Raw genomic sequence first — 26,209 nt, forward strand, 5'->3', positions numbered from 1 at the left:
TTTTGGCACAAGGTTAGCGAAGACTGGGTTTTTATAAAGCTGTAAAATTTGGATCACCTGGCCTTTCCTAACGATGATAGCGAACAAGCCATAACCCTAACATGCTAAGTTATCTGAGCACACAAAGCTCTGAGGGTGCCAAACTTTTGCATTGGCCCATTTTCTTTTTATAATTTTTAACGTTTAATAAATTAAAATTTATATACTTTTTTGCCTAAAATACAAATGAAACTTATTTTTAACTTTAGGCCTTTTAATCTTAAACTTGCTTAACTGTTCGTAATAACAGTAATTTGGAGCAGGGGTGCCCAAACTTTTATATGTAAATGTACAGGTGCTTCTTACAAAAGTAGATTATCAAAAAGTTTATTAATTTCAGTACTTCAATACAACTCATTATATAGAGTCATTACAAACAAGAGTGATCTACTTTAAGTGTTTATTTCTGTTAATATTGATGATTATGGCTTACAGCTAATGAAAACCCAACTGTTGTGAGTTCATTTTCCCCTTCGTCACTGAGGTCTGGTGAACTCCCTATTCTGGTAAAGGAAGGTAATGAGCCTGATTATCAGGCACCTGAGCCTAATGAGGATGACTGGCTGAGTGGAGTCATGGACTGGATATAAGGCTGCCGACGCCCTTCTGCCTTTCGGGTGATTTCTCTGTGGACTTCTAGGACACCAGTCTGATTCCTGCTCCTCTAAAGCTAAGTTTACTGCTTTGCCTATTAGCATTTGTGTTTTGTTTTTGTTTTCCTTGCTTTTCTGGATTCTGCCATTCCCTGCTGGGGTGAGCTGGATCTCCTTTTGCCAGTTGCTCTGTCTTCAGACTATTCCTGAGTACTGACATAGCTTTTTTGAAGCCTAGCGTCTTCAGGGCCTTTTTCACTGTCAGTCTATTGGCTCTTATTTTCATAGGGTTTTTCACGGATTGCAGACAGCAGCCTTCCTGTCCTTTCCTATCTAGTTAGCTTGGGCCCCGTCTTTGCTCAGTCTGTCTGTCTGTGTTAGTGTTTTCATCTTGCTTCACCGTCATTATATGTTGGGGGCTGCCTATTGCTTTGGGGTCTGCTCTGGGGCAGTTTAGATTTCCCCTTTCTTTCTTTAGGCCTATGTAATTCTCCGGCTGTGATCGAGGGGTCTAGGGCATCGTAGGAACCCCCCACGGCTACGGTTAGTTGTTGTGGATAGGATCAGGGGTCTGCAATCTGATAGCTGCCAACCTCTCTGGTTTTCTGGACTTAGCTAGCATTTCTGTTTTTGCCTCCTACGGTGACTCAATCATAACACCCAACAGTCATTATCTCAATAAATTACAATAATTAACAAAAACACCTGAGAAGGCTTCATATGCGTTTAAAAAGGTCCCTTATTCTGTTTCAGTAGGCTCCATAATCACAGGGAAGAATGCTAACTTGACAGATGTCCAGAAGGCAGTCACTGACACACTCAAGAAGGGTAAGCCACAAAAGGTCATTGCTATAGAAGCTGGCTGTTCACAGAGTGCTGTAAATATTAATGGAGAAGTTGAGTGGAAGGAAAAAGTGTGGTAGAAAAAGGTGCACAAGCAACCGAGATAACCGCAGCCTTTAAAGGACTGTTAGGAGATTCACAAGGAGTGGACTGCTGCTGGGGTCATTGCTTCAAGAGCCACCACACAGACGTATCCAGAACATAGGCTACAAATGTCGATATTCCTTGTGTCAAGTCACTCATGACCAATAGAGAATGCCAGAAGCGTCTTACCTGGGCAAAGGAGAAAAAGAACTAGACAGTTGCTCAGTGGTCTAAGGTGTTGTTTTCAGATGAAAGTAAATTTTGCATTTCATTTGGAAATCAAGGTCCCAGAGTCTGGAGGAAGAGTGGAGAGGCACACAATCCAAGCTGCTTGAGGTCTGGTGTGAAGATTCCACAATGAGTGATGGTTTGGGGAGCCATGTAATCTGCTGGTGTAGGTCCACTGTGTTTTATCAAGACCAAAGTAAGCGCAGCCGTCTACCAGGAAATTTTAGAGCACTTCATGCTTCCCTCTGCAACAAGCTTTTTGGACATGGAAATTTAATTCTCGATCTAACAGCTAAATCGAATGGTCACACCTTTCTGCTGATTCTCCTGGATTTCTCTCCAGCATTTGATACGGTGGATCAGCAGCTCCTCCTCACTATGGTTAGTTTCACATTTGCGCTTTATAGCACAACGACGGCCTGCACACGGCCGCCGCTAAGCCCCGCCTCCTGCCGACTCTCCCTGCCCGCCCCTTCCGGTCATCCCCGCCTTCTAGCGCACATGGGCACTTGCGATCTGCGCACCCTATCCTTAGCATAGGGTGCGCAGATCGTGCTCTGACCGTGCGCTAGCAGGATTTTGCCGTGCGCTGCGCACTTTTGAAGGTGCGCCGTGCGCGCCGAAATGCAACATGCTGCGTTCGGCGCACACGGGCGCACCTTCAAAAGTGCGCAGCGCACGGCAAAATCCTGCTAGCGCACAGCCAGCGCACGATCTGCGCACCCTATGCTAATGATAGGGTGCGCAGATCGCAAGCGCCCATGTGCGCTAGAAGGCGGCGATGACCGGAAGGGGCAGGCAGGGAGCCGGCAGGGGGCGGGGCTTAGCGGCGGCCGTGCGCAGGCTGTCGCTGCGCTATAAAGCGCAAATGTGAAACTAGCCTATGATCTGCTCTGTCTCAAGGATACTGCTCTCTTGGTTTTCTCCTACTACCTTTCTGACCGCTCCTTCACTTTATCTTTTTCTGCCTCCTTTTCTCTTGTCTGGGTTCTTCAGGGTTCAGTTCTAGGTCCCCTCCTCTCAATACACTGACCCTATTAAATAAACCAGTAGATTCGGTTTTCAGTACCATCTCTATCCCGATGACACAATTATACACCGTCTCCTGCCATTACGCCTGCATTACTACCAAATACCACTGATTTGCTTTCCACTGTCTCTAACATCAAGTCCTTCCTCTATCTAAAACTGAATCTCTCAGAAACAGAATTCCTTGTGTTTTCTCGCTACTAACTTTCCCAAACCCAATACTGTTATTCCCGTGTGTGGTTCTACCATAACTCTCCTGTAGCACACCCAATGTCTTCGAGTTATACTTGATTCAAAGCTTTCCTTTACTCCCTATATCCAACCACTCACCCGCTCATAACACCTGCACCTCAAAAGCAGCTGGAGAATTCAACCTTTTCTTAACTTTGATGCTGAAAGTCGTAGTTACTCACCGGTTAACGTTATTTTTCGGAGTCCATGACAGCACCACCTGAGAGAGGGGATCCACCCTCCAGGAACAGGAAATCCTACAGATACATAAGGGCGGCACCTCTCCCACGCATCAGCTGGTTTACAGAGCACAAGAGGACCACAATGAAGAAGTGCACACCCAAATTAAACTAAAGGGAGGGAACATAGGGTGCTGTCTTGGACTCCGAAAAATACCGTTAACCGGTAACTACGACTTTATTCGGTCGTCCATGACAGCACCACCTGAGAGAATTACAGAGAGTAATAATTACTTTAGGAAGAGACTACAGCCTGCAGCACCCTGACACCAAAGGAGAGGTCTGAGGAAGCACCCAGGTCTAGTCTATAATGGTTGTAGAAGGTGCTCGGAGAGGACCAAGTAGCCTGTAATTTTTTTTTTTGGGACTACGCCCTTTTTTTTTTTTACCGTCTGCCGTATGCATGACTGGCACAGCCTCTTGGGGTAGGCATCCAGCAAGGGGCATTTGCAAAGGGCGCATTCCCTGTTTTTTGCCTTGTCAGTGCATTTCTTTCCCTATAGGAGGAAAACATAAGGGGAACACTGCGTCAGGGTACATTCCCGAAGATCTCTTACCCTGGGCAGAAGGCGTATGTACCGGGGGGGGGGGGGGCGAGCTGGATCCTTCAGCCTGGAGGAACTTCTATGGTGGCCGGATTGTCCAGTTCGCTTCTTTTGCTGGGAGCTGGTTTGGGACCTCTCTGAAGTACGTTCCTGCTCTTTGTCCATCCTGCATCTGAGCTGAAGCCGCTCGTCAGTGCCTATGTGCCCTTTTTCTTTCCCCCAGTAAACCAGGTTCACAGGTGACGTGGCCAGGGGCTGATTTTTGCCCCCCTCCCCCATTTTCCCCCGACGTCCATCCATCTGCGTGCCGCCCCCCCCTTCCGGTCCGGACGCACGCGAGAACGCGCAGACCACCAGCGCTCCCGTCCCCTGCTGCATCCCTTCCGGTACGGGCGCGCGAGGACGCGCAGGCCACCAGCGCCATGGCGACGCCCGACACACAGCGCCCCCCCGGACGCCACCGAGGCGCAGCCGCATGCCTCCGATTCAGGCTGAGGAGGACTACACCGGCCAGAACAAGGACCGGGATCAGGGGAGGAGAGGCCATACCTGCCGGCGCCGGCCCAGGAGACGGGCATCCGCCGGACCCCGCTCCCACCTGCCCCGCACACTGACGTGGAACCCTGCGCGGGCCACCGTGGCGCTTCCAGGGGACTCTGCACTGCCCGAGGTAGGAGACCCCCCGCTACCTGAGTCGGACAGCCGGCCTGGGGATTCCTTATCATGATGGCATGATCTGTAGGGAATCCTGTCTTCCAGGAACAGGAAACCAACTGATGCGTGGGAGAGGTGCCGCCCTTATGTATCTGTAGGATTTCGTGTTCCTGGAGTGCGAATCCCCTCTCTCAGGTGGTGCTGTCATGGACGACCGAATAAAAAACATTATTCATTCTCGTCTGGACTACTGCAATTCTAATACTCTGTCGTACATTTACTAAACTCTCCTCTCTCCAGTCCATCCTGAATGCAACAGCAACGATCAATTCCAGTCCAACTGCTACACCGCTGCCTCTACCCTGTGCCAGTCTTTGTACTGGTGGCCCATCTGCTACAGAGACCAATATAAACTTATCAATATCACCCACAAAGTGCTCCACAGTTGTGCACCATCCTACATGCACATTGTTGGAAGGCAGTTTATTGTATCCTGAGTGAATGCAGATAATAATGCCTTAGCTGGGAAAAAAGGCTCTAAGATATCTAAAAAAAACAAAAAACAAAAACTAATTTTAATTTCAGAATGCCTTTTAATCTCTTATGTAATGACACTTACCAACTGCTATTTTTCCTGGACCCACACGATTGCTTTTAGGGTATGTGCATACGTTGCGGATTTGCTCCTGCGGATCCACAATAGGAATCCGCAGGTGTAAAAACGCAGGCCAAATCCGTCTGAAATCCGCATAAAAAATGGCCGGATTTTGACCTGCAGATTCTGCCAAGAGATGCAGATTCCACGCAGAAAATTCCGCACAGCAATCCGCAACCCTTAAAATTTCCTGGTTCACATAGGACAGGAACCATTGTGTAGATCAGTGCTACAAGTTCCATTAATTAAGCCTTTGATGTCAGCTCCATAGACTTACATGGAGAAAGTGACTTCTAGATCGTACGTAGAGCCCTGTGTGAGCTGGTTAGTTTGTTTTTAGCTCACGTGGGCCAGAAGTGGACCAGTAAAGTGCTGGAAATTGGGGAATACTGATCATTAAGTATTTTGCATTTACACCATTACATACATATTTAAGACAAATTCTAAAATAAAAATTGTGATGAGACTCTTATTTAAAAAAAACAAACAAAAAAACAGTGTATTCAGCTACTGCTGTATTCATAATGCATTTACGTTTTCTGGCAAAGGTATACATTGGGAAAAAATCCCAACATATGCCATTCTCATACATAAAAAAAAAACCCAACAAATCGGCTGGAGGTGTTACAAGGTCTGTTTTTTTTTTGCCTCCAATCAGGAGAATGGAGTTTTTCTAATAAGTTTGTATGTGGCCAGCGCCTATGCTGAACATGCCGAGCACATCATGGCATATGCTTAATTGTTACAATAGTGCATTAAATCAAAACACGGTAAGATATACAAACACTGTTTTTAATTTAAAAAATTCTATTAACCAGTTTTACAAATCATACCAAGGTAAACGCAGCAGCACTGTCATAAATGAATGAGAGACAAGAAGGGAAAAGGTTTAACATGGACTCTGTCACCAAGTTTTACTCCACCTTCTGAGAACATTATGCTGTAGAGGCAGAGACCCTGATTCCGGCAATGTGTTACTTACTGGGTTGCGCTCTGTCATTTTAATAAAATCACTGTTTTATCTGCTGCAGATCTACCAGCACTGAACGATAAGCTCTGTATAACCCCGCCCACCACTGTGTAAATGGGCAGGGTTACATACAGCTCATTAATATCCTCTAGTGATAATCTCCTAATAAAACAGCAATTTTATCAAAACTACACTATGTAACCCAATAAATAACATCACTGGAATCAGGATATCTTTCTCCACATTATGATGCTCTCAAATAAGGTGGCAAAAACTTACTGCTAGATTTCCTTTATCGAATGTCTCCTTCTATTGAGCTCACATGTAACCATCTTGGCACAAAATACATGACTCCTACGCGGAGTCACAATATGACTGAGGCCAGTCAGTTTGATAACGTTCTGATTTTATACCCCAATGTTCTAAATGAAATTAAACTAATTAAAGCACAATATATAGAGATCCTGGTGGCTTCAAGTATTACATCTAAAATATCAGTTGTAAAAGGGGTCATCCAAGTAGTAAAGCCTTTAGAGAAGACCTCTGCTTTCCTAGCAGGATTTAATCCCATTTTTGGGGCCCAAAAGGTCTGTTTACATAGCTGAGTGAATACAGCCTTCCTTAAAGGGATATTCTAGGGCCATTCAATCATGTTTGGTTTACTTAGTATTATATGGTGGTGGGGGTTGGCTTTCCCAGGCTGTGTACCCTTATCCACTAGTCCCAGAAAGTTTCTATTACGAGATAAGCCTGGTTCCCATCTCTCCCCTATTTCATTTGAGGCCAGTCTGGGAACACGGAGAGGCAGGTCACTAGAGCTAGGGATCATCCAGTTGCGGTCACCTTGTCATGGTTGGATGGCTCTCTCTTTTTTTTGATAGAAAAAAAATGTAAAAAATATGAGGTTAACATGTACAGCAATAACAGAGTTCATATATTCATTAATCAGTGTGCATGTATTCACTCGGGCATTGTTATGTCTACAGATAACTGCTAGGATGCGAACGCGTGTCCTATACTACCAAACGTAGACATGACCTCGTGGTCTGAAGTCCAGAGCACCACATTACCAATCTGTAACACGGCTTGCAACCTTGTTCTTATATCCAAAAGCCAAATTGCAAACATGATGTATTTGTAAAAGCAGAACCCAGTGTTTGCCATCTCTGCATTTAGTGTTTGTATGTTCGGTCTACGTGTGGTGGTTTCACTTTCTTTTGTAAAAGTGACAATGTTTTCCCACTTTTATGATAAAAGCATTATATCAATACCACAACATAATTTTCATATAAAAAAAATTGTGGTACAGGAACAGCAAGATAAACTACAAAAACCATGCACATTCTGTGTTAAACAGGACTTCTCTTTACACTTGTCATAATTACTTACTGGTTTACAGATATACCTGGAATAATACAAACAAAATAAAAACATCCTTAATGCCTAAAATCATAGGCATCTGATATCTGCCAAGCGTGCGATTATTTTCCATGTCTTCCAACTGCAGGACAGCCCACCTCTTCAACCATCCCCCCACCCCCCCATAAAAATTCTTCTTGTGAGACCCTGATGAAGGCACAGAGAGTGGGTTGCTGGACACACTTAATGCAGCATTAGATCTCGTCCCGGTATCTTCGCAGCAGGCAGTGAGAGGCTGGATTGCGCATAAGCTGTCGTCCTTATGTTCGGCTGATTTTTTCCGGAGGCATAAAGCCGGAGTCACCAAGCATCCTCAAAGAGACATTCCCACTGGGACGGACAACCAAATAAGTAATGCTGCCATTGTTAAGGGACATGCGGAGCCAGGCTTCAGGGGGTAACTGCAAGGCCCTGTGCACAAACAAAAAAACAGGACAAGTACAGCACATTAAACTCTCCCAGAAAGTGATTTTCATAGAAAAGAGCCAAGGTTAACTTCCAACGATGAGTTTTTGATGTTGAGTATATTCTCTGTGCCAAAAACAGTGTCTTACAGTTCCAGCAAAGTGGATAGGATTTCTAGAAACCTCATGCCCACTCTTAATGTTTGGTACTGTGTGAGCCAGTTGAAAAAAATAATGCTCTCAGTGTGAAAAACAAGATAATGTAGTTATGATACCTTTTAATTGCTAACAAGAAGGATTCAGTCGGAGCTCATCTTGTTTGTTTTACAATAAATTTTCATTTATTATACCATGTCTCTCTTTTTGTTTGTACATATATTTCTGTTTCTTCATAAACTTTGTTATACCATGCCTGAAGAAGGGACCTTAGCAGTCCTGAAAGCTTGCGTTGTAACATCATTTCTTTTATTTTTGTTAGCCATTAAAAGGTATCATAACTACAAGAATATCTGGTTTCCCACACTGCATAAACTGACGTGCGATGCGTGTTAAAATCCGCAACGTCATTTATTTTTCTTATGGATCCAGTGTTATGTGCGAATTTTCCCCATAGAATTGCATTAGATGTGCAGTCAAAAGATACATATGGGCATTTAATGAGTTTCCAAAGTGGCATGCAAGTCCAACATGAATGCATCAAAGTTTTGTCTAGTCCAAATACCACGAAGTATCAAACATAAAGCAGTTTTATTTAAAACATGACATATAAAAACTGCAGGGTTAAAAATGCCAATAACCTAATTCACTTAATAAAATCTGCAACATCAAACAGTCACCAAATACTCATCGTGGGAACGTAGCCTAAAGCTTGGTTTCCACATCATATAGCTGGAACATTCAGCACGCAGTCTGACGTCATCCATAAAGCACCAAAACACACACAGAAGGTTTTTCTATTTTATCAAAGAAGGTTTATTTACCATAGGATAAAAATGTACATTCTTCCCCAAAAGACTTTCTAGATTAATAATTTTAAAACTCTTTCTGTTAGTCATCATGGGAACTTGGCCTATAAGACTACAGTCATATGTTAAAGTTTGGGCACCCCTATTAATGTTAACCTTTTTTCTTTATAACAATTTTGGTTTTTGCAACAGCTATTTCAGTTTCATATATCTAATAACTGATGGACTCAGTTATATTTCTGGATTCAAATGAGGTTTATTGTACTAACAGAAAATGTGCAATCTGTATTTCAACATAATTTGACCGGTGCAAAAGTATGGGCACCCTTATCATTTTCTTGATTTGAACACTCCTAACTACTTTTTACTGACTTCCTGTAGCACTAAATTGGTTTTGTAACCTCATTGAGCTTTGGACTTCATAGCCAGGTGTATCAAATCATGAGAAAAGGTATTTAAGGTGGCCACTTGCAAGTAGTTCTCCTATTTGATTCTCCTATGAAGAGTGGCATCATGGGCTCCTCAAAACAACTCTCAAATGATCTGAAAACAAAGATTATTCAACATAGCTTTTCAGGGGAAGGATACAAAAAGTTGTCTCAGAGATTTAACCTGTCAGTTTCCACTGTGAGGAACATAGTAAGGAAATGGAAGAACACAGGTACAGTTCTTGTTGAGCCCAGAAGTGGCAGGCCAAGAAAAATATCAGAAATGCAGAGAAGAATGGTGAGAACAGTCAAGGACAATCCATAGACCACCTCCAAAGACCTGCAGCATCATCTTGCTGCAGATGGTGTCACTGTGCATCGGTCAACAATACAGCACACTTTGCACAAGGAGAAGCTGTATGGGAGAGTGATGCGAAAGAAGCCGTTTCTGCAAGCACGCCACAAACAGAGTCGCCTGAGGTATGCAAAAGCACATTTGGACAAGCCAGTTACATTTTGGAAGAAGGTCCTGTGGACTGATGAAACAAAGATTGAGTTGTTTGGTCATACAAAAAGGCGTTCTGCATGGAGGCTAAAAAACACAGCATTCCAAGAAAAACACTTGCTACCCACAGTAAAATTTGGTGGAGGTTCCGTTATGCTTTGGGGCTGTGTGGCCAATGCCGGCACCGGGAATCTTGTTAAAGTTGAGGGTCGCATGGATTCAACTCAGTATCAGCAGATTCTTGACAATAATGTGCAAGAATCAGTGACGAAGTTGAAGTTACGTAGGGGATGGATATTTCAGCAAGACAATGATCCAAAACACCGCTCCAAATCTACTCAGGCATTCATGCAGAGGAACAATTACAATGTTCTGGAATGGCCATCCCAGTCCCCAGACCTGAATATCATTGAACATCTGTGGGATGATTTGAAGCGGGCTGTCCATGCTTGGCGACCATCAAACTTAACTGAACTGGAATTGTTTTGTAAACAGGAATGGTCACAAATACCTTCATCCAGGAACTCATTAATAGCTACAGGAAGCGACTAGAGGCTGTTATTTTTGCAAAAGGAGGATCTACGAAATATTAATGTCATTTTTATGTTGAGGTGCCCATACTTTTGCATCGGTCAAATTTTGTTAAGATGCAGATTGCACATTTTCTGTTAGTACAATAAACCTCATTTGAATCCAGAAATATAACTCAGTCCATCAGTTATTAGATATATGAAACTCAAATAGCTGTTGCAAAAACCAAAGGTTAACATTTATAGGGGTGCCCAAACTTTAACATATGACTGTATTTGGTACGTTTTTACGGTTACACTTTTTTGGCACAAAAAACGCAGCACATTACAGTTGCAGCAAACTGGATGAGACAAGAGCGTTTTTAACACTGCAGATATTGGCCTTACGAGTGATTTTTTTTTTTAATCCAGACCATGTACATTTTTCTTGCAGTATAACATATTTCACTTTCAAATTTCCCCCAATAGAGTTGAACGAGATGAGGAAAATTCAGAGATTAAAACCACGTTTTCTTAGCTCATTTCTGCAGCAGAAATGCAATAAAAATGCATATGATTTTATTAAGAAAAGTTTAGCAAAGCATCTAGCTTTGATAACGACTAATGAGAAGTTTCTAAAACAAAGTCGTTTTATATAAAACATGACCGCAAAGAAACAAATCTGCAGCTGAAAAAAACCTCACTAAAAATGTAACAAAAACCTCAGGTAGCCTAAAATAGCCAACTGCGGAAATGCTGTCAAAATTCGACATATCTTCCATTTGTCGGACAGGACGAGACAGTAGGCGGGGAGATGCCGCCAGAGACCATATATGTCCAACTAGTCTCATGCAACCAGTCTCTCCTACATGCTGACCAGTATCGGACAGCATATATCAGCAGTCAGGTTCCTTTTAGCAACAATCGTGGCACTAAGTACAGTAGAATATATACCGCATATATGACCAGTATGGTTAAAGCATAGTTTCCAGGTCTGTGTCCTGTAACAAGTCCTGCAGCCGTGTGTCTATCACTTGATCAGGACAAATCTTTACCCCTTAGATGCAACCATGGAGATTCCTATTCAATGAGTGCGCAGAGCTCTTAAAACCCCAAAAATAGAGGTTGGAAGTATTTCAGAGATTTAGAATACAATGGATAAGATTTTAATATCTTTTCAAAACTTCATTTTGATATATGCAGCAAATCCAGAACCTTCGATTTAAGCCCTTAATACATGGGCTATTTGGGGTAACTTTATTTTTATACCCAAAAAATATATATTTACACACAAAATGAAATACGTTGTTACCTGCACACAATATAACGTATGACGTTAGCATGGCAAATAATGATCTCATAACTATCCTCTTCTTGTTTTGGTTCTGCTCGATGAATGTAATTCCTGAACGCAGCCTCAATACGGGGTCCATCTTCATAATACTGCTGGAGACATCAACATGGTCAGTATCCGTATAGTAAGGGACACACAGTACAACCCCATAAAGCCGTACTATGGAACAGAGTCATAGTTGGACACCGTCTGGATTCACACGGAATGGCGTATATGGGAGAATATTGCCGACATACAGCTCTGAGCACCATATAATGGTGTTCCCGATACTCCATAGTACTCTAATGCCTTGTGCATGAGAACCAAGAATCACAAAATGTAACAGCGACTTATTTTCTCCCACCAGGAAAGTAAAACATACAAAACCTTCAGAGTACCCCAATACTTATGACATATCCATATTGAAATGGAGGACACCTCCCACCTCAACATCTGGTTTCCAGTGACAGACCGGGGGATCAGGCCTAACAGGAGCTCCTTCACGAAGTAAGTCAGAGCTAGATTTTTGCACACCTGTAGATGTTGAGCAGAACAAAAAATAATAGATAAATATGTAAAAAATAATAAAAAAAAAAAATAAGCAAGGAACAATGGAAGCATAGGACACAAATAAAGGAGAGATTAGATTTAAACTAACTTTCCTCTTCGACTTGATGCATAAAGCAAACTTGACCCCTAATATTGGGGTTGCTGTGGTCGGGTTTGTGTAACTAGGTAATAACTCACGGGGATTAGAAGGGTCATAAGACTTTGAGGCTGTCGCTTGGCAACTCAGAGCTTCAACTCTCTCCATAAGTTTTTTATGGGATTAAGGTCTGGAGACTGGCTAGGCCACTCCATGACCTTAATGTGCTTCTTTTTGAGCCACTCTTTTGTTGCCTTGGCTGTATGTTTTGGGTCATTGTCTAGCTGGCAGATCCAGCCACAACCCATTTTTAATGTCCTGACGGAGGGAAGGAGGTTGTCACTCAGGATTTTACGGTACATGGCTCCATCCAATCTTCCATTGATGCGGTGAAGAAGTCCTTGTGCCCTTAGCAGAGAAACAACCCCAAAACAATGTTTCCACCTCCATGCTCGACAGTGGGGACGGTGTTCTTTGGGTCAAAAGCAGCATTTCTCTACCTCCAAACACGACGAGTTGAGTTAATGCCAAAGAGATAAATTTATGTCTCATCTGACAACAGCATCTTCTCCCAATCACTCACAGAATCATCCAGATTAAGATCGGCAAACTTCAGACGGGCCTGCACATGTGCCTTCTTGAGCAGTGGGACCTTGCGGGAACTGCAGGAATTTTAAACCTTTACAGCGTAATGTGTTAGCAATGGTTTTCTTCGTGACTGTGGTCCCAGCTGCCTTGAGATCATTAATAGGTTCCCTCCGTGTAGTTTCAGGCTGATCTCTCACCTAACTCATGATCAAGGATACCCCACGAGGTGAGATTTTGCATGGTGCCCAAGATATCGATTTGACAGTCAATTTGTATTTCTTCCATTTTCTTACTATTGCACCAACAGTTGTCTACTTCTCACCCAGCTTCTTACTTATGGTTTTGTAGCCCATTCCAGCTTTCTCCAGGTCTATGATCTTGTCCCTGACATCCTTATAAAGCTCTTTGGTCTTGCCAATGTTGTAGAGCTTAGAGTCTGACTGATTGAGTCTGTGGACAGGAGTCTTTTATAAAGGTGACTATGTAAGACAGCTGTCTTTAATGCAGATAATGAGTTGATTAGGAGCGTCTAACTGGCCTGTAGGAGCCAGAACTCTTAATGGTTGGCAGGGGATCAAATACTTATTTCTCTCTGCAAAATGCAAGTAAATTTATACAATGTGATTTTCTGGATTTTATTTTGATATTCTATCTCTCAATGTTAAAATTAATGTCGGGGGCCCGGTAGCCGCTATGTGTCACATGCAGCGAGATCGCTGGTGAGGTCGCTGTTGCGTCAAAAAATCTGTGACGTTTCAGCGATCTCGCTAACGATCTCGCTATGTGAGACGGGGCCTTTAGGACAGGCGCATGATACCTGCCTGGGTGCACAACATCAGACAAGGATCCTAAAAATGACATTACGGCAGCGTCTCTCATCTCTTGATGCAGAATTGAAAAGTTCTGAATAAACGCTTCAATTTAGAAGAGTAAACTATATAACAACAATCACTGCTGCTCTTACCCGGCAGGTATTTGCTGATGATTTCCATGGTCTCTCTGGCTCTAGTCATAGATGAATGAACTATTTGACTGTATTTAAATCCTAGATTTGACAACCGCTGACCGGTCAGCTCAGCCTGCTCACGGCCTGCGCAGAAAACAAAAGCAGCGATCTACTGTCAACAGCTCGCCTTTCTCATAGGCCATCAAATTAAAGCCAATCTGTCGACAAATTTCACACCACAAACTACAATTATTATTAAAATGATGTCAAACTGCGTAAGGCTGGTGTACTCAAAAGTATTTGTCAGAATGCCTGTAGAGCAGGCCTCCTAAAAATGAAAAACTCACTGTACTATTAGGCAGGGGATACAGCCATTCTAACATGGATTTTTTTCAAGTAAGTACACCAGCCTTAACAGGTTTAAGAAATCTAATTAATAAGGAGTACAGTTTTTATTATGACACACCTGCACTAGATGTCACAGAACCACTCCTGGGGCCGTTTTCTATTTCAGTGCTGGATTGGTGCCATAATCTAAGTGCCCTGCCCCTAGTCTTATACTTACCAGCTGCCATCGTCAACTGTTCCTGGTGCCGCTCCGGTCCCAATCTCCAATATTGTGACTGCAATTTCTCACTGACTGGAAGTCACAGGTAGCCGTCACAAGCTCGTTCTTGCTCTCATTGACTTACATTGAGTAGTTTCTTACGGTCCGCCCAGCAAGCACCGGAGCGATCCGGCAGGTCACAACCTGGAGAAGAGCGGCACCAATAGCAGATGAAGACAACGGCTGGAAGTAGAAGACTAGGGGCAGGCAACTTACATTAGTTATACCACTCCAGCAGTAAAAATACAAACAAAAAAACTAAAGTGATGCTTTAAAGGGGTATTCCAATAATAATATTAGCAAATACCTCCAATTAGAAATGCAGGCTAGTTTTTCCTATTCGCCATGTCTCTTTCCTTATGTGCAGGACCTTAAGTATTTATGTATCCATGGTTACGACCACTGATATAGTGACAGTTATCTTCTCGTTAGTGGTCGTAACATGGATACCCAAGGTCCTGCAATGCCTGCCCATAAGGAAAGACACAGCGAATCTGAAGAACTATACTACATTTCTAACTGGAGGTATTTGCTAATATTATTATTACACCTACTACATATTGGGATAGGATCTTGGAGATGGGAATACCCCTTAAAGTCAAATGTATTCCAAACATTTGGCATATTCCATATGCTAACATTGTAATTCTATATTAACTCTTACACTTTTACATTTCTTACATTTGTCTGCACCATTAAAGGGAACCTATCAGAACATTTTAATGAAAGTAATGATATGCTGTAGAGGAACTTGTCCCGCAAAGAAAGTGATACCTTTCCTTGTAGAGATCCAATGTACAGTACCAGTCATAAGAAATGTAGGGCAAAAGCCATACGCAATTATGGATAGAAGTGTATTTTAGCCATATGTCAAAATACTAACCGAGGGAGGTAAGAACCCTGTCCGCATCGGTCTTGCCTTCCAGTTTGTATTGTGAATGTCTTATAAGGAAGATGTGACGAGTGGCTTTTGCCTTGTGCTTATTCAGATGCAAATTGAGCTCCTCCTCTCCCGATTCACCATTGATCTTGCTCAAATTCACAAGAGACATTGGCTCTCGACTATAAAATATATTAAAAAGATACATATGCTAAATTGAGAAACACTTCAAAAAACATTGCTTAAAATGGAATCAGTTACCAGGTTTTTGCTACCCCAGCTGAGTGCAGCATGATGTAGGGGCAGAGACCATAATTCCAGCAATGTGTCACTTAAAGGGCTGCTTGCTGTCATTTTCAAACAATCAGTTTTCTCTGCTGCGGATCCTGCAGTTCTCTGAATGTTGAGCCCTGTGTAATGCAGCCCACACCCCAGATTATGTAGTGTGTAGTCTATAGAAAAAGTTGCCAGGCAGAAAGCTACTAATCAGTGGGGGAAGGTGGGAGGACCACCTGGCATGAGACAATAAGTGATATGTGATAACCTCCTGTTGATAAAACACTAATTTTATTGAAAGTGTAGCATGCAGTTTAGTAAGTGTCATCACTGGAATCAGGGTCTCTGCCCCTACATCATGCTGCTTTCAGATTAAATAGAAAAAAAAACTGCTGACAGATTCCTTTTTAACAAACATACTAGACTTTTCAGAACATACGTAATGAGAAAGTAACTTATTTCACGATACCCTAGGGCAGATAAAATACTATAGACAAGCCATACCAGTTGTATCTATTTTGTACTGATCCTATCTTCTTAATATTGTCCAAAGCAGCATTCTGGGTACCGGAATCAGTGTAATTCTGCAGGTTGACAAAACAAGCTATGAACAGACCCCAAATATTCGTCAGTCCATGGGGATCCTAACTTGCACTCATTTTAAAACTAAGGGATTCGTTGTTGAGAAATGGGTAATGCTGAATGGTTACAACTCTAGTGAGGTCTTAAAGGGACTGTCAGCACATGATGACAGTGCAAACTATGGTATGTCCCGCTGCTCAGTGCACAAAGGTGGGGTCAGTCATCATATACACCCACCTGCTTGCTTTCCTTGAATCTCCACCCCCCTTGTTTGATTGACAGCTCTGGCTTCATAGATACGACCCGGTCAGGATCGCTGGTGCATCGCTAAATTGTCGCTAGTGAGCTGCCACACAGGCAGATCTCACCAGCGATGTAGCGATGCTTGGCAGTCGTACTTACCTTTCAGACGAAGCGATGACCGCCGTCTTCCGCCCGCGTCCATAGCTCGCTCGTCGGCGCCAGCAGGAAGCTGACGACGAGAAGTGGACGATCTCGCACGATCAGCGATAGCCAGCGGGGGAGCCGGTTGGTGGTAAGTATCACATGTAGCGATATCGCTGCTGCGTCACAAAATCGGTGACGCTTTGGCGATATCACTATGTGTAAAGCCCCCTTTAGAGAAGGGCAGAGATAGAGGGAAAGCAAGCAGGTGGGAAGATGGGCCTCGCCTTAGTGCACCAAGCCCCTGTATTTGACTTGAACAGTCATCCTGTGCTGACAGAGTCCCTTTAAAAAGGTTCTCTCAAAATTACAACTGATCCCAAGAACAAGGTCCCATCTTGAATGGAGATGTACATGCTCGGCCGACCCTCCATTGTCAAAGAGAGTACCGAAAATAATGAAGCACGATCGCTTTCTCTGGAAGTCACAGACATTGAATGGAGCAGTAGGCGATCATGGATCGCTGGATTACAGATACTATTAAGACAAGACGCCACGTAATGAAAGTACAGTGCAGCTTGGGTAATAGAAGGGATCAGAGAGAGAATCCATAGTTTGTGTCTGGTGTTTTCATGGCAGTAGCACTCACCGTCACTCTCAACCCTCATGGTGGTGACCAATGGCTTCCTGCTGTGTATTTTTTTTATAGATGACAGCCCGTCAATCACTGAAAATAGGGCGGTGGGGACGGCTTTCCTTATGAATACACTGGACCTGTATACTACACATCTGGTATAGTTGTGGCCAAAAGTTTTGACACCCCTGCAATTTTGTCAGATAATACTCAGCGTCTTCCTGAAAATGATTACAAACACAAATTCTTTGGTATTATCATCTTCATTTAATTTGTCTTAAATGAAAAAACACAAAAGAGAATGAAGCAAAAAGCAAAACATTGATCATTTCACACAAAACTCCAAAAATGGGCCAGACAAAAGTATTGGCACCCTCAGTCTAATACTTGGTTGCACAACCTTTAACCAAAATAACTGCGACCAACCGCTTCCGGTAACTATCAATAAGTTTCTTACAATGCTCTGCTGGAATTTTAGACCATTCTTCTTTGGCAAACTGTCCAGGTCCCTGATATTTGAAGGGTGCCATCTCCAAACTGCCATTTTTAGATCTCTCCACAGGTGTTCTATGGGATTCAGGACTGGACTCATTGCTGGCCACATTAGAAGTCTCCAGTGCTTTCTCTCAAACCATTTTCTAGTGCTTTTTGAAGTGTGTTTTGGGTCATTGTCCTGCTGGAAGACCCATGACCTCTGAGGGAGACCCAGCTTTCTCACACTGGGCCCTACATTATGCTGCAAAATTTGTTGGTAGTCTTCAGACTTCATAACGCCATGCACACGGTCAAGCAGTCCAGTGCCAGAGGCAGCAAAGCAACCCCAAAACACCAGGGAACCTCCGCCATGTTTGACTGTAGGGACCGTGTTTTTTTCTTTGAATGCCTCTTTTTTTTTCTCCTGTAAACTCTATGTTGATGCCTTTGCCCAAAAAGCTCTACTTTTGGCTCATCTGACCAGAGAACATTCTTCCAAAACGTTTTAGGTTTTTTCAGGTAAGTTTTGGCAAACTCCAGCCTGGCTTTTTTATGTCTCAGGGTAAGAAGTGGGGTCTTCCTGGGTCTCCTACCATACAGTCCCTTTTCATTCAGACGCCGAAGGATAGTACGGGTTTACACTGTTGTACCCTCAGACTTCAGGGCAGCTTGAACTTGTTTGGATGTTAGTCGAGGTTCTTTATCCAACATCCGCACAATCTTGCGTTGAAATCTCTTGTCAATTTTTCTTTTCCGTCCACATCTAGGGAGGTTAGCCACAGTGCCATGGGCTTTAAACTTCTTGATGACACTGCGCACGGTAGACACAGGAACATTCAGGTCTTTGGAGATGAACTTGTAGCCTTGAGATTGCTCATGCTTCCTCACAATTTGGTTTCTCAAGTCCTCAGACAGTTCTTTGGTCTTCTTTCTTTTCTCCATGCTCAATGTGGTACACACAAGGACACAGGACAGAGTTTGAGTCAACTTTAATCCATTTTAACTGGCTGCAAGTGTGATTTAGTTATTGCCAACACCTGTTAGGTGCCACAGGTAAGTTACAGGTGCTGTTAATTACACAAATTAGAGAAGCATCACATTTTTCGAACAGTGCCAATACTTTTGTCCACCCTCTTTTTTATGTTTGGTGTGGAATTATATCCAATTTGGCTTTAGGACAATTGTTTTTTTTTTTCATTTAAGACAAATTAAATGAAGATAATAAAGAATTTGTGTTTGCAATCATTTTCAGGAAGAAACTGAGTATTATCTGACAAAATTGCAGGGGTGTCAATACTTTTGGCCACAGCTGTATATCTCTTATAGCTTTTAGTACCCAAACTGCAAAACTATTTCTGTACCATTTTTGCCAATAGCAGAGCGGACTTGTCCTTTCGACAGAGAAACACAGGATGACGCAAGATCGGTTGCAAAAGGAACCTGTCAGGATGCCCAAACCACATGTGCTGGCGTTTTAGAGAATATATATTGTTGAGGATCAAGTTGGGAAGTATATGCAGGAACTAGTCAGGCGCTGCCCCTGATTGGCTTCTCCCCACACCTCGCTCAATGATTGACAGGTCTAGTATGTGCACTTATGGAGAGAACTGTCAATCCCCTACACCAGAGCGCAGATCTACAAACTATATTAACTCTGAAATGGAGTGTTTCTGAGTAGAACCTTAAAGGCTGCAATCACATCGCCAGGCTCAGAGTCCTGCTGCTCAATCTGCTCAACGTTCGGGCTGCATGAATCAAAAGACAGGTTCCCTTTAAAAGCCAATATTCCGGATTTCTTAGAGACCTAAGGATGTAATCCCTAGAAAATATTCCACTAGGATCATATGGACTACATAACAAAAAAGTCACAGATACGGCTGAAAATGCATTTAACAACGCCATGGAAAAATATATAAAACTATTTTAATTTATTCGAAGACATGTTCTGAGTAAATGATCCTGTAACTGTATCATTTCATTACTTCAGAATTTCTTCTTCAATCAATTATTGCAAGCCGAGAAAACGAAAACCGGGAGTAACTGACTCCTAAAGAGTATTAGAAAATTGCAAAACTTTTCATTGGAAAACAAATGACGAGACTGGTAAAAGTGGAAGACCCCCCAAAATATTACATTTCACCTAGTCCATGTGAAAGGTTACATGTGCAGCTCCCCTACACCTGGCATTTATGGTGGTCTCATACAGAGGTTACATGTGCAGCTCCCCTACACCTGGCACTTATGGTGGTCTCATACATAGAGGTTACATGTGCAGCTCCCCTACACCTGGCACTTATGGTGGTCTCATACATAGAGGTTATATGTGCAAGCTCCCCTACACCTGGCATTTATGGTGGTCTCATACATAGAGGTTACATGTGCAGCTCCAATACACATGGCACTTATGGTGGACTCATACATAGAGGTTACATGTGCAGCCCCCCTACACCTGGCACTTATGGTGATCTCATACATAGAGGTTACATGTGCAGCTCCAATACACATGGCACTTATGGTGGACTCATACATAGAGGTTACATGTGCAGCCCCCCTACACCTGGCACTTATGGTGATCTCATACATAGAGGTTACATGTGCAGCCCCCCTACACCTGGCACTTATGGTGATCTCATACATAGAGGTTACATGTTCTGCCCTCCTACACCTGGCACTTATGGTGGTCTCATACATAGAGGTTACATGTTCTGCCCTCCTACACCTGGCACTTATGGTGGTCTCATACATAGAGGTTACATGGGCAGCCCCCTACACCTGGCACTTATGGTGATCTCATACATAGAGGTTACATGTTCTGCCCTCCTACACCTGGCACTTATGGTGGTCTCATACATAGAGGTTACATGTGCAGCCCCCTCCTGGCACTTGTGGTGGTCTCATACATAGAGGTTACAAGTGCAGCCCCCTCCTGGCACTTATGGTGGTCTCATACATAGAGGTTACAAGTGCAGCCCCCTCCTGGCACTTATGGTGGTCTCATACATAGAGGTTACAAGTGCTGCCCCCTCCTGGCACTTATGGTGGTCTCATACATAGAGGTTACATGTGCAGCCCCCTCCTGGCACTTATGGTGGTCTCATACATAGAGGTTACATGTGCAGCCCCCTCCTGGCACTTGTGGTGGTCTCATACATAGAGGTTACATGTGCAGCCCCCTCCTGGCACTTATGGTGGTCTCATACATAGAGGTTACATGTGCAGCCCCCTCCTGGCACTTGTGGTGGTCTCATACATACACACATCGGCCGCTCACATCCTGTGTTAGCCAATGCAGCTGCACATGCGCACAAGCAGCCTCACCGATCCCAGTTTCGATCCCATCGCCCGGTTGCTGCTGCAGGCACCGACAAAGTGGCGTCTCCTCCGTTTTTCCCTATTGCTACTGCTGCAAAGATCGCGGCGGTGGCGGCAGCAGATCCGCCTATTAAAACTCTACGTAGATACATCGTCAAAACACGAATGAACGGACACACATAACACACTACACAAGGCTGCTCCTGCGACTCCGCCCACCGGAGCCAGCTGAGCCCAAAGGCATTGTGGGAAGTGTAGTCCTGGCCTTCACGCTTGAGCTTCCGGGATGCAGACATTGAGATTGGTTATTGAAATAATGGCAGAATTACTCCATTCTGGAGACAGCAATGTCACAGGCAGAGGGGCGAGTGTAAGCTGCGGCGCTCCATTACTGACAGCCAACGGCAAGTAACTAATCAATGACTGCTGCGAAAGTTCTGACCACAAGATGGCGCCACTGGTTCTAGGATTCGTAGAATCAAGCACCTTATGGGTACAGTAGGCCAGTAGGAGGCTTAAGCCACCATCCTGCAACAAAGGGGGCGGTCTCTCCCAAAATGATGACACTAGAAAACGTCTTAAGAACTCCTCTGCCATTTATTAACAGTATCCACCCCAAAAATCAATTTGACATCAATGGACTTCACATCGACCTCTCCTCCAATGGGGTCGGCAACCTTTTCTGTGTGGTATGAGGAGTAAAAATAATCTAACCCCCAAAATCATTGTGAATGTCAGAAAATAAACTGAGAGTATGTTCACACAGGTCGGGTACACCGCTGTTTTTCCACTGAATTTTCTGGACTGAAAATCCACAGCAATATTATAGTATAAGCATTACAAAGAGTTAAATCTGCTGTGAAAATTCCTGGCATAAACTGACAAGCTGTAAATCACTTAGGGGTACTTCACACATTGCGAGATCGCTGACACGTCACAGGTTTTGTGACGCAACAGCGATCTCGCTACGTGTGACACATAGCGGCGACTGGCCCCCGCTGCGATATCGCTGATCGTGCTCGAATGTCCTAGGCCATTTTTGGATCGTTGGCGTCCCGCTGGCCAGCATGCATCGCTGTGTTTGACGCCATAACAACGACGAGCGACCTCGTTGGCGACTCAGAACTCAGCGCTGAAGCACGTCTATCGAGTTGTCAGAATAGCTGCTGTGTGACAACGTCCCAATGACCGCCGAGGTCGTTATACAGATCGCCGGATCGTTGCTGCGTCGTTGAGTAGATCTGCCTGTTTGACAGCTTACTAGCGACCATGTAGCGACGCACCAGCAATCCTTACCAGGTCGTATCGCTGTCAGGATCGCTGGAGCGTCGCTATGTGTAACGGGACCCTAAGGGTACGTGCAGCAAATGATCAGGAATTGCTGCGGTTTTGACGCTACGTATTTACACAGCGGCAATACTGCAACGACCAGCTGTGACAGCATAGTGGATGTCAGCTGTGCGTGTATGTGCAGCTGCGGGTCACCGGCGGATACCGACGTGCGGTGCGACTGTCAAAACCGCAGCAAGTCAATTTCTCTAGCGGAGATGCTATTACATCCATAGAATGTATTGGACGTGGTGAATCCACACGGATTCTCCTGTCTTCAACAGACAGCAGCGCTTTGGGCGCAGCGAACATGCCCTGCATCCAAAGCGCTGCCAGTTCCGGATCGTGGGCAGCCGGCCTAAGGCTATATGCACACAGAGGTACCCAGAGCTAGTTCCCTAAAACAAACGCCTGAAAAATCACTCATTAAATGCTTGAAAGTTTTATCATTATTGAAACACAGCTTTGATTTTTATACACTCAGGTTTATATATATATATATATATATATATATATATATCACTTTAGGTTTTCAAAAATGTCAAGTAGTTAAAACATGTTCACTATTTTAACTATTTATAAGCCAAAACCAGGAGTGGGTGAAAAAGTGGTGAGTTGGTGACATGTTTCTATTATACTTTCCTCTTATTGTTCCACTCCTGGTTTTGGCTTATAAATACTGAATGTGTGAACGTGGCCTTAAAAGAAGTGACCTAATCATTCTTCAGGCATTTTCTGCTATGAAGTATTATTATTGCTTTTTTTCTTCAGCTTTTTACCTGCATATTTTTAGCATGTGTTCACACTAATCATTTTTGGAGTATTTTTGAAGCAGTGCTTGTAATGCTTTTTTTTTTTTTTGATAAAGAAAAGCTTTTATTCTTCACTTAAAAATTCAACTGTTTTTTTATATGTTTTAAATGCCGAATTCAACACCATCTTTAGCAAGGTCTGGGACAAGGAGTAGGCAGGGTAGACACCCATCTAGAGCGCTACCTCCAGCCTCCACGAGGAGCGCTCACTTTGGGGGAAAAAATTACATAGCTGAATTCCTGCGTCCACCTGGCCCCCAGCATAGTGTCGGTCAGGGTGCAGGCACACAGGGTAGCAGTGTCAGTTAGTGACACCACTCAGAGACATATCTGGGGGGGGGGGCAGCCGAGGCATGTGCCCAGGGAGCAGCCAGCAGAGGGTGCAGTTGGGCAGCCTAATGAGGATGTCTGAAATGTGTCTCCCAGCTGCTGCATTTTGCCGCGCCCCCAGACTGGGAGCAGTTCTCTAAGCCAGCTTACAGAAGGTGCAGTGCGCCGACTCCCAGTCTTCAATTGAACTTGCATACGCAAGCGCGATTGAAGCTCTCACCGGGGCCAGAGTGACATCAGCCGCATAATCAGGTCATGTGATCATTATGCTGACATCACTCGTTGGCACAAAGAGCATTGGTGGTAAGTGTACCACGTTAGTGGAACCAAAGACACACCGAAGATGGGGGGGAATTTACTGTGTGTGGGGTATTTACTGCCTGGGGGTTGGGGTTTACGGGTTATTACTGTGTGGGGGGGTATTTAATTTGTGGGGGATGTATTTACTGTGTGTGGGGGGGTGTAGTGCCAAGTTTTTAACACAGGTTCGGATACGGCTTCAAAGAAGGCTACTACTTGCGATATAATGCAATTTTATTTCAAAGAACAAAATTAATGAAATAGTTTGATTGCGTACACTTTTGTATATTTTAACATACAAAGGTTAAGTACATATAAAGATTAAATACATATGATTAACTACATATACTCACATCGTCACCAAGGAGCTTTTAAACATCATTCGTCTGGAAGATCAGAGAAGCAACACCAAGACAGAGAACCCCTGGGAAAGTCACAACACTGCACGGGCGTCCCCACTTATGCAGGTATCACAACACTGTACACATCTAAGTACAGGTACCCTACACCTGTTTCTGTTTTAGTCGCGTTTCTCTGGCCTTATATAGTGATTTACACTGTGTAACTCTGGTTTCAGCCTCCTCCTCCAGTGGCCAGCTTTCAGAGATACCAGGCAAACATCAGACAATGGCCAATAAACCCTGACAAATCTAAAGCTCTCAAGGACTCACATCAGTCCACAATAGACAGAGGTTAAATAAACCTCCATGATTTACAATAACAAAAAAACAAACATAGAGAAACATAGAACTGTTTGTGAGGTAAAAGCTTTCAGACAATATGTAAACAGTTCTCAAGATTGTGTCACTATGAACATTGTCTGTAAATGTATGACCAGCAGTGCTGCTCTGACATGGTCTGAATGCATTCTGCATATTTCAATATGGACTTAAAATATCCATTTTTTTATATTCACACTACAATCCACCCTTGACTATTTTAAAGGGAACCTGTCACCCCCCCCAGGGCCTATTAAAGTAAAAGAGCCACTTTCAGCAGCACTAAGGATGCATTCTGTGAAGGTGGCTCTAATGCTTATTATCCCTAGGAAAGGTGAAATAATTAGTTATATAAATTTCCTGCCATACCTCTATTGAGTCGGAGGTATGTTTTCTCCCCGACTCAACCGCCTTGCAGCCATCCACATCCGCCTCTGGGCGCCGCCTCCACTCTTTCTTGTGACGTCACCGGCGCCTGCACTCTGCAATCAGTTCTCGGGCATGCGCTGTGCGCACTGCCCGGGAACTTACATCAGGTGATGTAAGATATCGCACCTGCATGTAGCAGAGGCCCCAGATCCCACCCTGCAGTCTGTTATGATGTATTCACACTGCGGGGCTGGGATCCTCACTGTTTGGTTTTCCATAAAGCCCTATTTTCAATGGTTGGTCTTTCTGTTTTTGGTCTGAAGATCTCTTGGATAGTGATGGAAGTTGAAAGGACCATGCACACGGTGGCTGCAATGATGCACCATTTCCAGATTTTGATCTAAAGGAAATAAAAAAAAATACATATACTGTATATTATTCTCTGAGATAACACCTGTCTGTTGGGACGTTATCCCACTTCTTTTGCCCGGGTTTCATAACTATCAGCACATTATCTGCTGCACGAGCAATTACTTTAGCAGGTACTGGAGGACCTTTATCCCCAGTTGTTTCACCCAGATTTTTGCACCACCATTGATAGGATGCGAGGCTCCAAATCCTTTATCAATTCTAACCTGATGGGCACCTCTCTCGACAGTGCCCATTGCTAAGTAGCTTTTTCTCCCAGGTGTCCATATTTCCGGTGTGCCCACTAAGTCAACCCAAGCAGTCCCTCAGTAGTGTCAGTCTTTTTACTGGATTCAGCGAATGTTCATCTGCTAGTAAGTTGAAGAGTCTTTCCAGTGTACCTGAAGCACAATGAACATTAACATTAAACACAGCCACTTTAATTCTTGTGCAATTGCCCAGATATCTTGCTACAACGCTTTTCTCCACACTATAGGATTGTTCCGTTCAGTAGCAGTAGGCACAAGCACAGGGTCTCTAACAAATTCTGAATTCTCTCAATTTGCTTTCCTCCTAATCCTGTAATTATAACTTTGCTCCCACTGAATTGTTTTGGATTTCCATAAGTCAAACTGGCCTCCGCCCCTGTATCTACCAAATCTTTAACATGCTGCCTGTTTTTATTGTTCCAGTTAATCACTAAATCTACGTGGGGGCGTCTATCCATTTTATGGGGAATTGCCAGCAATTCAATCACTCTTATCTTCTTCCCCTCCATTGATCCTCCATTTGAGATGAAGACATCGTGATAGGAGAAAATGATAGCCCCTTCAGTTGGGCTTGGAATTCATGTATCAAGGATTTGACTTCCTCATAAAGATCCTCAAACCCTAGTGCTGTTGGCTGAGTACGCCTGTACCCCATATGTAGGTGAATACTA

The 26,209-nt window shown here is 43.7% G+C and overlaps 1 protein-coding gene across 2 annotated transcripts; it reads right to left on the minus strand.

Annotated features, from left to right (window-relative positions):
* Nucleotides 1–5,916: 5,916 nt before the first annotated feature.
* Nucleotides 5,917–21,418, minus strand: PGAM5 (PGAM family member 5, mitochondrial serine/threonine protein phosphatase). 2 transcript variants are annotated; one of them, XM_073559038.1, is made up of 6 exons: nt 21,009–21,418; nt 15,344–15,522; nt 13,872–13,997; nt 12,119–12,207; nt 11,653–11,786; nt 5,917–7,940 (listed from the first exon to the last, which is right to left on the minus strand). In XM_073559038.1, exons 1-6 carry the CDS (start codon nt 21,296–21,298, stop codon nt 7,790–7,792), a joined length of 969 nt encoding a protein of 322 aa, XP_073415139.1. In that variant the 5' UTR covers nt 21,299–21,418; the 3' UTR covers nt 5,917–7,789. The 2 variants fall into 2 exon arrangements, with proteins under 2 accessions (XP_073415139.1, XP_073415140.1); XM_073559039.1 differs by having other exon boundaries at nt 11,653–11,783; nt 21,009–21,406.
* Between the last annotated feature and the right edge of the window lie 4,791 nt (nt 21,419–26,209).

Source organism: Dendrobates tinctorius, unplaced genomic scaffold (genome assembly GCF_039654945.1).
Source record: "Dendrobates tinctorius isolate UK_male_01 unplaced genomic scaffold, ASM3965494v1 ptg000265l, whole genome shotgun sequence".
Classification (NCBI taxonomy): Eukaryota; Metazoa; Chordata; class Amphibia; order Anura; family Dendrobatidae; genus Dendrobates; species Dendrobates tinctorius.

Bases quoted from the DNA above. Each gene is read 5' to 3' on its own strand.
- PGAM5 (XM_073559038.1), bottom strand. From the start codon at position 21,298: ATGTCTGCATCCCGGAAGCTCAAGCGTGAAGGCCAGGACTACACTTCC. The intron at 15,523-21,008 runs GTGAGGCTGCTT...TATATTTTATAG, and splicing joins TGGGATCGAAACTGGGATCG to TCGAGAGCCAATGTCTCTTG. The intron at 11,787-12,118 runs GTGGGAGGTGTC...TGATGTCTCCAG, and splicing joins ACTGGAAACCAGATGTTGAG to CAGTATTATGAAGATGGACC.